The 13,315-nt window shown below is 32.7% G+C and overlaps 1 protein-coding gene across 1 annotated transcript; it reads right to left on the bottom strand.

The window, feature by feature from the left end:
- Window positions 1-1,361: 1,361 nt before the first annotated feature.
- LOC133200796 (uncharacterized) lies at window positions 1,362-10,825 on the bottom strand. The gene is made up of 2 exons (XM_061336600.1): window positions 10,570-10,825; window positions 1,362-1,621 (listed from the first exon to the last, which is right to left on the bottom strand). The coding sequence occupies exons 1-2, from the start codon at window positions 10,795-10,797 to the stop codon at window positions 1,523-1,525; spliced, it is 327 nt and encodes a 108-aa protein (XP_061192584.1). The 5' UTR covers window positions 10,798-10,825; the 3' UTR covers window positions 1,362-1,522.
- Window positions 10,826-13,315: the final 2,490 nt, after the last annotated feature.

Raw genomic sequence — 13,315 nt, forward strand, 5'->3', positions numbered from 1 at the left:
TATATACAATATATAAAGTTAAAACCCATTCCATTTATATCAAATACAAGAATATACTAAGAACGAGGGCGCTTTTGATTGGCATTCGGCAGGAATCTGGGCGCACTTGGAAAGTGAAAATTTCATTGATCTGTCACATAAAATTTTAGCATTCTTTTGCCGTATTGGGTTCCTGTGAAATAGGAAATGGAAATATTTTCCCGATATTGTATTTTGATTTGCTAAAGAAGAACTTGAAAATTGGCTAGATGAGTCATTTGGTACAAAATGTTACATTTTCAAACACGTTTTTCTAAAAATTTGCTACCTCTGGGTTATCTCTCCATGATTTTGAAACGTTATTTGTGTGCATTTTAATTCAAAGAGACGAACAAACATTTGTAAAAAATGGAGAGAAGACCCAGAGACAATAAAAAATGAACTTTTTCCAAAAAAATTCCAACGTGTAAATGTGGTGCTTCATTGTCGCTTTAAAAACCATAAAGTGTGTGGAGCGGTGATAGCTCAGTAGTATGCGTAACTCGTCCAGTGCAATGAAAAATAAATATTTTTGGTTCGATCCTTGCATGGAGCGTTAATATTTTTTTTAGTACAAACAATCAATTCTTTTGTCAGTTTAATTTTATGTACTGATTTATTTTCAATTAGATAAATTCTGGTTCTGTTGCACCGAAAGCGAAAGCAATTTTTCCAACCTACTGACACTTTAATATATACATATAATTGCATTTAACTATACTCCATAGGTGTTTATTACTAAGTCTTACATGTAGTAATTATTAAGATAAGCGGACTGATATATTAAATTCGACACAGTATTTCAAACTAAATGTAACATTTTCCCATGTGCGTGTCTTTGTAAAGTGTGTCAAGCTGTGGTCAGCCGACCAAATCGTAGACATTTATACTATAAATGTTTCGTACGCCTTATTCCTGCAGAGTACACGCCAAACACGCCCATCTTCTTTTGTATATTTTTTAAACGATGAAGCTTGAAATAAATTCTTTGCCAAGCAAGCAAGATCTGCGCCAGCCACATGTTAGTTAATGTCATGAGCTACATGCAGTTTACTATAAGCCATTTCTAAAAACATTACTACCACATCCTCACTCTCAGATTTCCACATCCTTATTATTCATCGATTAATGTCCGGTTGTTAGTAAAGCGTAAACAAACGTTAGGATAGTTAAATGCTCATTTCACGTAATGTCTATAATATGTGCTTTCAGAATGTTTTGCAAACATCACTGCAAAATTCTTAAAAAGCATTTACTGTAAAGCTACATAAATAATTATAAGCCTCAAATAAGCAAAATTTTATTACATTTAATTATACAAATTTAAAAAAAAACCCACAAAATTAAGTGTACAGCATATTTATATAGATTCTAAAAATTATGTCCAATTGAGTACAAACGTTAACTGTAACCCAATAAGCAAAATACCCGCAAAGTATTGGTTTGAACTGACTAATGGAAAAAGGTGTGTTAAATATAAATAAGCTAAATCCAAAACAGTGCACTATGCCGTCAGGAGTGATTTGAGTTCCCCCGACGAATCCTTTCTTACGACATCGTCTCCTCCACCAATAAAGTTCCCGTTAATGAAGACACGGGGTACCTACAAATATACAGTGTCAACCATCAATAATATTGTTCAAAATGCAGTACTATGTATGTTTTAAGTACAGGCAATTGTTTCTGGAATAAAGTTTTATCCGAGTAATAACATACTTCATATAACATTTCTTCTATTTTCCTTTGTGTGTGTGTCTGCGAGCAGTGTTTCAGTGGTTTATCGGTGTTTATGCAGATATAATACAATAAAAGCAAACGTGCCAATCTTGATTTTGCCAGCTACGATAGTTTATCGTAGAAGAAAATGCTAGTAAACATATTTCACCGCGCTTTCTCTTAAGGATGGATTCTTCTCATATTTCTTATAATGGCAGAATCTTGATTTTCTGAATACTCAATATTCAGACTGTTTACACTGTTTTAACATCCAAAAACTTTGGTGTCATCGGCCTTGATTTTCAGTCAAGGTCATTTGAAAGTCAGTCCTAAAAGTAGTACTTTTACACAGAGAAGTTTTGAAATTTATGCATATGAATAAATTTTGCTGACTGAAAAAATATCTTTCACCATAGAATTAAAGTTGTTACTTATTTTTGATGACCAATTCATATGAAATGAGCTGGTGAAAAGACAACGTGAAATCCTTTATATTCAATAAATATATTTAATCCGAATTTCCTCGATATTTTTTCAAAATTCTCAGTTTTCATGAATTCACATGAAATTTCATCTCAATTTTTACAATTGACCATATAATGTCAAATATTTAGATTTTTGTCTGATGAATATTCAAAAGTTCAAGATTAATTTACAAGGTAAAAAAGATATAGTAATCAGGCAAATTATCGAAAAAAAAATTAGCCCGAATTTGCTCTATACTTTCTGAAATCTTCAATTTACAGAGCGTTTTTAATGTCTATAAGAAAGATTTTTAATCCCCAAAAATATATATATTTGGTGTAATTGTGACATATATACATTCATTTCTACCAGTTATACATTCTATTTTTATGGTATTTTACATTAATGATATTCAAAATATTCATTTCGAATTTCCTCTGTCATTTTATTCTTATGAATGTTATGTTTGACAATTTTATAAAATACATCAATTTTCTAGTGGCAATTACAGAAAAAATATCACATACATTCTTCACATGCACAGGACTGATTCAAAGCAACTTAACCTTCAATATAACCAAGAATAAATAATAAACCTTCCAAAAAAGTATGAGAAAAATCATACAAAAACTTTTCACAGACTAGAAAAGATTTCAATACATTATTTATGACATAAACATGAAATCAATATACATGTATAGTGAACATGCCATTCAATGCTTAATATATGAATATCAGAGGGACTAATATACATGTCTATACATGTATATGTAGTTATATACATATAGGTCCCTGGTATTATGTTATTATTCGATATTTTACATTTGTAAACTGAGTTTTGAAAACAACAAGCAAATTCAAAGAATTGTGGTCCCCCGCTTTCAATGTCTTAGTGGATGGGATGCCATTATTTATGGCATAATGTTACTGTCTTGTTTGTTTGTCCTGTGTTATCTGTGCATCATACAAAAAGACATAAATTATTGAATTAATAACAGTTATGGCAAAGACTAGAGCTTCTCAAAACTACATCAAACTTCAAGGTCATGAGGTCAAATATAATAAAATCCAAAAGATCTTCTCACAAGTGATGCACATGTAAAAAAAAAAAAATATCAGAAACCAGAGTATACAATCAGAAAGGTCTTGAAACAGGTAATGCACATGTCAAATGTAAATACCATATCTTCTCTCAATCAAACATTATTCGCAATGATAAACTTTTTAAAAATTAGGTCAAACTTCAAGGTCAAGGTCATGGGATTAAAAATCATAGTACATCTGGAAATGCTTGTCACAGGTAATGCACTTGTCAAATATGAATGCCCTATCTTTGCTCCTTCAAAAGTTAGCAAACTGATGAAATGTTTGAAAATTAGATCAAACTGGAAGGTCAAGGTCATGGGGTCAAATATCATAGCATATTCAGAAACATTTTGACACAGGTAATGCACTTGTCAAATATGAACACCCTATCATATGACATTCAAAAGTAATCACTAAATATAAAAATTTTTGAAATTTAGGTCAAACATGAAGGTCAAGGTAAAGGGGTCAAAAATTATAGCATTCTCAGAAACACTTTGTCACTACTAATGCACATGTCAAATATGAAAGCCCTAACTATTCTAAATCAAAAGTTATAAGCAAAGATAAAAATTTTGAAAAGTAGGTCAAACTTCAAGGTAATGGTCATGAGGTCAAAAATCATAGTACATTTGGAAAGGTATTCTTACAGGTAATGTTCATATTCAATATGAAAGCCCTATCTTTTCTCATTTAAATTCACTGACCAAATTAAAGAAATGTTAATTTTTTGAAAAGTAGGTCAAACTTCAAGGTCAAGGTCGCGGGGTCAAAAGTCATAGTATAATTTCGAAAGGTCTTGTCACAGGTAATGAACAGGCATAATATGAAAGTCCTATCTTTTCTCATTCAAAAGTTATGACCAATTTAAAGTAATGTTAATTTTTTTGAAAAGTAGGTCAAACTTCAAGGCCAATGCAAGGCCACGGGGTCAAAATTCACAGTATATTTGGAAAGGTCTTGTTATAGGTAATGTACATGTGAAATACAAAAGCCCAATCTCTTCTCACTCAAAAGTTATGGCCAAGGTTAAAGTTTTTGTGACAGACAGACGAATGAGATTTAATGTCCCCTCTCTTTCGCGAAAGCGAGGGACAATAAATACCTACACACATTTATAAGTATATAGTTTGTTCAGCACCAATAAATATAACTCCTCAATGTGATCATATATTGCGTAAAATTTGCTGGAGTTTTAAGATAACAAAAAAGCCATCTATGACAATCAAATGCCCTTTGACATCTTTGCCTGAAAATGACATCCTTGAACTTTGTAACAATAATATGCATGCAGCTATCAAACTTAATTTCACATTTAGATTCAAAATACTTATTCAAGGATGAAATTTCTTTTTGAGAATTTGTAGCACAAACATTTATTGATCAGTGTCAATAACTTGTATTGAAATTGAATTAAAAATTACCTCTAGGATTTCTACTGCAAGTACTTGTATATGTAGTTCATTTGTAAAAATCTAAATTTTAACCCGGCCACTACCAGCAATTTTGTTTGGCATGCTCTTGCTTAAAATCACCTTTTAATTAAATGATCTAAAGCAGGCACATTTTTATGCATTCCAGAACTGTATTTTAAGATTTTAACTGTATTTGAAAATGTAAAGCAACTGAATACATAGAGCTAGGTATATATCATTTACAAGTTGTTGTAATGCCAGTACATGTAAATCTTCACATTGTAATCTAATGAAAGATAATGCTTGAAAAATTCACTCTGGGAGTAAGATTTCAAATCTGAATCAAATATTTTGTAAAGTAATCACATTCTATAAAGCGTGCACTGTATCAGGTACTTTGGAATCAAAAAAATTAAACATTATATAATTATAAATAAAACTATTTTTGACTGAAAGTTTCTGAAAAAAATCAAGAATGGAATCATGCAACAAGCAGCAGTGACTTTGATAACATGCATTGACTTCCACATTTCTACAAAAACATTTCTTTGATCAGATAAATATGTAATTCCTGCTTCTGACATGATATATTCTGAGAAAATCTCTTTTCCACAGACAGCCATCATTCATTTGATGTGAGAATTTCTTGCTGAACATGTGTCCACCTGGTGAAAGTCCAAACTTTTTGTTGACCTATAATTTAAAAAAAAAGTAAAATATTTTACATAGCAGCACAGATGCTGCATTACTTGATAGTTAGATAAAGTTGTGTCCATATTTCTTATACACGGCCACCAATCGCTCTAACTCATATCCGAATGATATGAAAAGGTTTTCGTTAGCGGGACTTCCGGATATGCGTTGGAGAGACTTTTTATCTTCGCCTCGGCGGTAAGTTGAGCTCTTTTTCTTGTATTTTAACCCTTTTTTACAAAACAAAGAATGTGATTCGACCCATTTTATTGAGTTGTTGCTTCACTATGAATTGTTTGGGCTGAATTCTGTGTTGTAATGACGCTAAAAAGTTTATTCTGCAAGTTTCGTCAAACAAATCTATCCCGGGGGGTACCCGTCGTGTCTGCGATCAACTAAAACAAAGCTAATAAGCGATTGTGATACATTTTATTTATGTCAATTTGTCCCCCAAGGATCGTAAAATACTTTGACATAACATAGACTGTCCTTTATTAATTTTAGGGGTGGCTATGAACGAAAAAAAAATATGATATGAGTTAGCGGAACCAGATATGAGTTAGTGGTACATGATATGCGTTAGAAAAAAATCATAACGGGTATAATCTTCAAACGTGTTTAGCAACAGGCACTGATTATCGTTTTTGAAATTGGATGGGGGCTGGCCATGGAAAAAAAAATTGAAAACTTATATGAAAAAAAATGTCAAGCAACATTAAAAAAAATGGATATTATCCAAACTCGAAGGTGGGCAGGTTCCAACTTCTTTCACAACCAAATTTTATTGATACTTTATCCTGACTTAACTTTACTGCAACAAAAAGTATTTGGGGCAACACCACTTCAGTTAGCATTTGAAACTGTTGAAGGTAAATTTGGGGAAAGGGGGGGGGGGGGCTTGATACTAGAAACCAGAGCAATAATTTTTATCACGCTGACCATTCATGCCAGAAATAATAAATGAGTGCTTGTTAAGTCTTAATACTAGAAGTATTGACAACAAAATCGCAAAAGAATTATTTAAATTCCAATCTCATTGAACTTGATGCTACTGTTCGAATTGGATCTTAACCAATTACTCCTATTTAGTAAGGCCTATAAAATAAAAATAATTTGTTTGCAAGTTGCCTACCGACCATTTGAACTGCACCCGACCCAAACTATCTTTCCAGTCATTTTTTAAAATGATTTTTTTTACTGGTTAGTTACAAGTTTTTATGAAATTGAGACTAATTCACTTTCTATTTTTGATTTTTGTATTAGTCAATGAAAGACTTAAAATAAGTGAAGCATTTAGAAACCCCAAGAAAATTCCTTTGATTTGTTTCAACCAAAAAACTGGAAACGTAATTAAATTTTTCAAAATAAAATTGAAAAAAAACATTTCTTCCTATCTATCAGCTCAAAGTTAAGGTTGACAACTGCAAACTAAGAATTGTTTAGACTTAGCCTAAAATGTGACACATTTTCATATTGATTTTAAACACGTGAATAAGTGACAAGCTAACGAAAAGATCTGACAAATTGACGTAGCTATCTGACAAGTTGAGGGGGGGGGGGGCAGAAATATTCACCATAGCTTAATCCCTATCACAAAATAAATTTTACTACATTTCTCAGCAGTTTACCAATTTTGATGCTCTATATAGGTATGTATATTTCGAATGTAATTTTTTTTCAGCAGTGCTTGATTACCAAAATATATAAGACCTGAAGAAAAGCATAAATATACACTTAGTGAACATGTGGGCATGTCTAAAACAGTCGAGTACAGATTTCTGTATGAGGTACTCCATGCAGCAGGGAACCATACATATTTAAAAGCTTCATATTCTCATTTTTCTATTTTTGTTTTAAATTATGATGTTATCTTTATGTTTCAAATGCTGTATGAATGATCATATAGCAAGAAAAAATGGGGGGGGGGGATGGGCAAGTAGCACCTTAATTAAAATTTACGTGCTAAAATTACAGTAGAAGACTATTTTCAGAAAAAGCCCCCCCCCCCCCCCCCCCCCCCCCCCCGAGTACTTTAGAGACAGTTTACTCCTCGGACTTTTAAAGAGGGTTGATGATTTAGGAGAAAGCATACACTTCTTTGCAGCCGGTGATTTCAATGGTGATCGGTCAATTAATGACCGTTTTCTGTTATAATACGAGGAAACTTTTACTCGATCGTGATATGGCTATCCCTTTTCTGCGTTTGCCTTTGAAAAGGCCCATATTGAAACCTGAAATTAGATGAATTCTAACAGAATAAGAAATCGCTGTATTTTAACTGATTCAGTCCAAACATGGCAATAGCCAAATGACAATGAAAAAATAGCCTCGATGACCGACAATTAATAACCTGAAACAAGAAATATTTTAGATACATTTACACCCCCCCCCTTTTCCTTGGTGACAACCAATGTATCCAATTTAAATTTAGAATGATAGTGAAATCATAACACCTGAAATATGGCTTTATTCAAATTCGTGTGTGGTATAGTTGAACATAATAGTAAATTATCTAGCATTCTATTTTGCTTCTCTAACTCATATCATGTACCGCTAACTCATATCTGGTTCCGCTAACTCATATCATGTTTTTTTTTTCATTCATAGCTACCGCTTAAATCAAAAAAGGACAGCCTATGTTATGTCAAAGTGTTTAACGATCCTTTAGGGACAAATTGACATAAATAAAATGTATCACAATCGCTTATTAGCTTTGTTTTAGTTGATCGCAGACACGACGGGTACCCCCCGGGGATAGATTTGTTTGACGAAACTTGCAGAATAAACTTTTTAGCGTCATTACAACACAGAATTCAGCCCAAACAATTCATAACGAAGCAACAACTCAATAAAAAGGGTCGAATCACATTCTTTGTTTTGTAAAAAAAGGGTTAAAATACAAGAAAAAGAGCTCAACTTACCGCCGAGGCGAAGATAAAAAGTCTCTCCAACGCATATCCGGAAGTCCCGCTAACGAAAACCTTTTCATATCATTTGGATATGAGTTAGAGCGATTGGTGGCCGTGTTATACATGTACCTCAATAGTCCATCTACCAGCACTCCATGCTCAATCATCCTGCATTCTGACCTCCAGTCTTTTTTCTAGTCTAGGATAAAGTAGGGTTGTTTTTCTCCTAAGAATTAGACATGAACATCCCTTAGGCTATTTTTTTTAAATTAATGGAAATTGATTATAAGATTAAACAACTTATCTCATCTGTATTTCATTTACTGATTTAAATGAATGAAGATATTTTAATAGATTCTACCACATGTATAATGTCTTATATTATAGTGTATTGGATATAAATAAATAGACATTTTTTATCCTAAAAGTACAGAAAAGTAAAAAAAAAACAATAATATAAATAGTTTTTTAACAATAATGTTTCATTTTGCTCTATTTATTAGACAATTGTGTGTTTCAATATTATTGATATTTCCATATACAATATCAAGTTATTTTTCCGTTTGATTTGTACCAAAGCGGAACACCTTACTTTTCTAATAACTTGATGATTGTTGTGTCTTGAAGTAGGCTAGTAGGCTAGTTAAAAATATAAAATTTGTTGTAATCATATACAAAAAATGCTATTTTTGTGAATTATTATTCATAACCCTGACGAACACATGAAATATATCCTCTTCAAATGTTGACAAGTCGCGGGAATAAGCAGACGAAATATTGGTAACATCTATAATTTCTGTGCGAATTCCCATAAATCAATACAAACCAGCATGTAATTGAATTCAATTTCAAAATTATAAAAATCTTCAGACATATATAACTAACTTACATGCTCACTGCACACGGCATGACATCAAACGAGGCAACGTGGATCTGCAATCTTGCACAGCTGTTGCACATGTTTGTGACCTTCAAGTTCAAGCTTCCCTTTTCATGCTTTTGGCTGATCGGAATGCCCCGGGCATAAATAACTATGATTTAATTTGTCATAACTGTACCTGGGCTTCTGCAATGCTTCGATAATGTTCACAGTTTGTAGATTTTACAAAACAACCCTCTCGGGGTTTTCTACGGAAAATGATCTGGACATGTTGACATTCGCTACCGAACTGCGAATATTATGGCGATTGTCGCAAATCAAAGAAAATAATACGAAAAATTTATTAATTTCAAAAGAAATAGATTCAACATTACTTGTACTGACAAATTAACTAATAGTTTTACCTTCAGTATAATTAAATATGAATTTTGCATTTTACGACTTGCATAATTTATGGAGACCCATTGACGACGTAAAATGCTGACAAGAATCCATCCTTAAGCAAAAATGACTGCAATTCTAGGGAGAATCGTACTCCATGTTTATATGGAGTTGGATACCTTGTTATTATCATATTATGGGAGAACATAAAATGAAACATGAAAACAGGTACCTGTTGTGTAGGCATGTACATTATTTGCAGATACAATGGTGTATAGGTTGAAGATTTGAATTTTTCTGGTACAATCAGCATGAAATGAAATGAATATCAACCCATTTTCTTCTAGTTTTTTTTTTTTAATCACATATTACATATACACGTACATTATGTTTTTCCTAATTAAATATTAGACTAAGGATATCAAGTATAGGCTGAAACATCTGCAAACAAATCAACTTGTCATTCGGCGATTAGCGTTATGACTACGGCAAACAATGAAATTTCCATGTAATTTTATCTAATATTGTAAAACGGGCTATAATTAAGATGTCTTTTTAATGTAGCGTCACTTAAAGACCAACCCATGGTGGTTTAAATTTGCTCTTTGAGAAAGATTAGTCTGACCGTCTAAGTCTTGAATTTAAAGGGTCAAAAAGCCCTTATTTTACATTCGGAAGGCTAGTCTTTTCATGTTATACTTCTAAAAATATATTCTTCTGTTGATTTGCAACCGTTTCTAGAATCCAGATTAACTTAAAAATTCACTAAAATTAAAATATCACAGACTGATGCAGATGTTTAATTTACGGATTTTGCGCGTCCAGTCATACTTTCATTTGCAATCATAATCACGGAAATTTGAGAAATTGCGAAATTTTAATCTATATTTTATTTACATTTATTCAGCGATATTTACAGTCGTTTTTAAGTTAAGAAAGCAAAATAGAAGCCAAATAATAATTAATGAATTAGTTAATCATTTTCCATTCTTTAGTCACTACTTACAGAACTAGCTCCGGTTTTCTTCTTCATGTAATCCTGAATGGCCGAACACTGAGGATCGTTCTCTATTTCTATAACCTCGTATTCATCTGCTTTTAGAGTTCCATGACCATCCTTTAGATACTTGTCAAATACCTTTTTTGCTTTGGAGCAAAATGGGCAATAGGTTTTGGAGTACACTATTACCTTCTTGGAGGCTATTTTTGCTTCGATAGTGGCTTCAAGAGACATCTTGTTAAAGTTGTTTCGACGTCACGTGTGCTGAAGTGGTGGTAATAAGCGGATGTTTATGTAGATACTTAAATATCGATATTCAATAAAGGTAATGACGGACTATAGAATTCCGATATAATAAAAATTGCACATGAAAATCAGCAAGTCAAATATACCCCAAGATCAATTCATAAAAAATAAATAATAATTAAAAAAAAAATAACTGAGAGGGGAGGGGCGGTAATTTTGTTTTATATGGCTGACTATAAACCCACAACTCTTGGGAACTAAATGTTTTGCCATGCTCAAAATTTTTGTTTTGTTTTGTATGTTTTTCAGTGTTTGTTTATCTTCACCTTTTTCATTTGGTAGGCAATTAAACAAATAAAAATAAATTAAATAAAAACAACAACAAAAGAAATAAGTAATATAAACAAGAGGCCCAAGGGCCTTAATAGTCACCTGAGTATAATACAACAATTTCAAGAATCCATAGAAGTATAAAATAAACTGTTAGATGAAACTTTGTTAACTAGAAATAAGAGAAATAGGATGATCAGGATCAACGAAATACTTAGTCTTGAACCCATAAGTTCTGCTTGCCCCAATTTATCACTATCACCACGCCATAAATTTACCCCTCACATTGGCCTCTCTTGATCTTGGAAGCACATTTAATAAGATGAGTTATTTTTGTCTCTTTCTTCTTCATCTATTACATGTATTTACAAGTCTACCTGATTATTAAAACTATGAAAGTACTTTTCGTATTGTGAAATAAAAGTTCTTGCATAACTTTCTTATTCTATAAACCTTTCATATACATTATTTACGTACAGTTCAATTAATTATCAAAGATGAATGGCAAATGGGAATAACTTCACTCAGTAGAATACAAATTAATAGAGCCCTAGCCAGCACCAGAACAATTGACCAAATGTCCAGAATATCAAAAATCTGGTAAAAATACCCTTGCTTATTAAAACTTTTACTCTGCCTCCGAGATGCCCAGGTTCAGAGAAGATTTTCAAAGAAATAACGCATTTTCACTATAGAATCAACACAGCCCCACCCTAACACCAAAACCCATGACCCAGGTTATGAAATTCATAAATTTCACAATTTTGGTAGAGGGATGAATGCTTATTACAATCATGCAGAGTTTGACTGCTTGATGTCCAGGTTGTGAGAGTAAAGAAGAAGATTTTGAAAGATATCACTATTTTTGATGGTTTTAGCTCCACCCCTAAGCCCCCCTCGGGGGGGGGGGGGGGAGGGGGGGCAGGGATCCATGAAATTCACAAGTTTTGTTCTCCTTCACTCATGGATGCTATGTGCCAAAAATGGTTGAAATTAGTTTAGCAGTTCCAGAGAAGAAGCTGAAAATGTTAAATGTTAACGTACGCCGACGGACGAAAACAGATGGCAATAGGTCATCCGAGTGACTCAGATGAATCAAAAGTGTGTGGAGGGTCCTTGTGAAATTGAAGATACTCAATATAAACAACGAAAAGAAGCATTCTGGGAGTATTGCATAACCAATACCGAGTGTGTGTCTCTTTTTACCGAACAGCTGCAATAATGTACATAGCCCTCTCCGATTTTTCAAATTGATGTTTCTGGGACACCCCCCCCCCCCCGAAAAATAAAATGAAGAATACTTTGTTATTGCTGCTATACCTATTGAATCGTTGTTTTTAAAATTAGCTCTTCCGTTTACTTCCTATGTCGTAATAAAATGTTGCTTTTTAAATGTAAAACCCCTGTTTATAAGATATCCATATACTTACCTGCATCAACTTTTTCCAATATACCCGGCTCCTATACAATCATGCTTGAACATTAGAGCTATCTCCCCCTACCTGGAACATTTCATTACTTCCGTTCAGTTTAAGCGAGGGACGACACCCATTAAATTAACCACCTTTATAATAACCTTAGAAGGTGGGAGGGGATGCAGGTACAGGTACGTATGGATATCCTATAAAGAGGGCTTTTACATTTTAAAACAGAAAAGTTTATTTCAATATCCATGCTTACACTGTACTTGCATCAATTATTTGCAACAAACCGAAGAACTGCGAACGATAGAATTGTTCTTCCGCCTACATCCAAGTCAATTTTCAAAAGTGAGAAATTTTTTGAATGATTTTTCATATTTATATAGATATTTATACAATTTTTCATAAAACATTACTTATTTGGGAAAACAAAGAGAGATAACTCTATAATTTTGGTAAAACTTGTGTTTTTCACTATAGAAATCAACGGAAAATATTTTTAAAACATTCCCCCCGTCATACCAAAGCTTTTTGTGTTTCACGGGGGGGGGGGCATATGTTTACAGACAAAAACTGACAAAAATGCTAGTTTTTTCTCCAATTTCGAAAGGGTTTACAACTTAAATGTTGTATTTCATCAGTAGCATATGTTTAATTTTATATGCGTAAAACATAAGAAAAGATTTAAGGAACATTTATCCATATCCAAGAATATTTTAAAATATGCTGAAGCTTTCAAGCCCGATATCAATGGA

This window comes from Saccostrea echinata, unplaced genomic scaffold (genome assembly GCF_033153115.1).
Source record: "Saccostrea echinata isolate AGI-Se365-2 ecotype Australia unplaced genomic scaffold, CSIRO_AGI_Sech_v1 ptg000002l, whole genome shotgun sequence".
NCBI classification, from domain to species: Eukaryota; Metazoa; Mollusca; class Bivalvia; order Ostreida; family Ostreidae; genus Saccostrea; species Saccostrea echinata.

Coding starts and splice junctions, on each gene's coding strand:
- LOC133200796 (XM_061336600.1), bottom strand. CDS start 10,797: ATGTCTCTTGAAGCCACTATCGAAGCAAAAATAGCCTCCAAGAAGGTA. Junction 1,622..10,569: donor AGAAAACCGGAGCTAGTTCT/GTAAGTAGTGAC, acceptor GTATATTTGTAG/GTACCCCGTGTCTTCATTAA.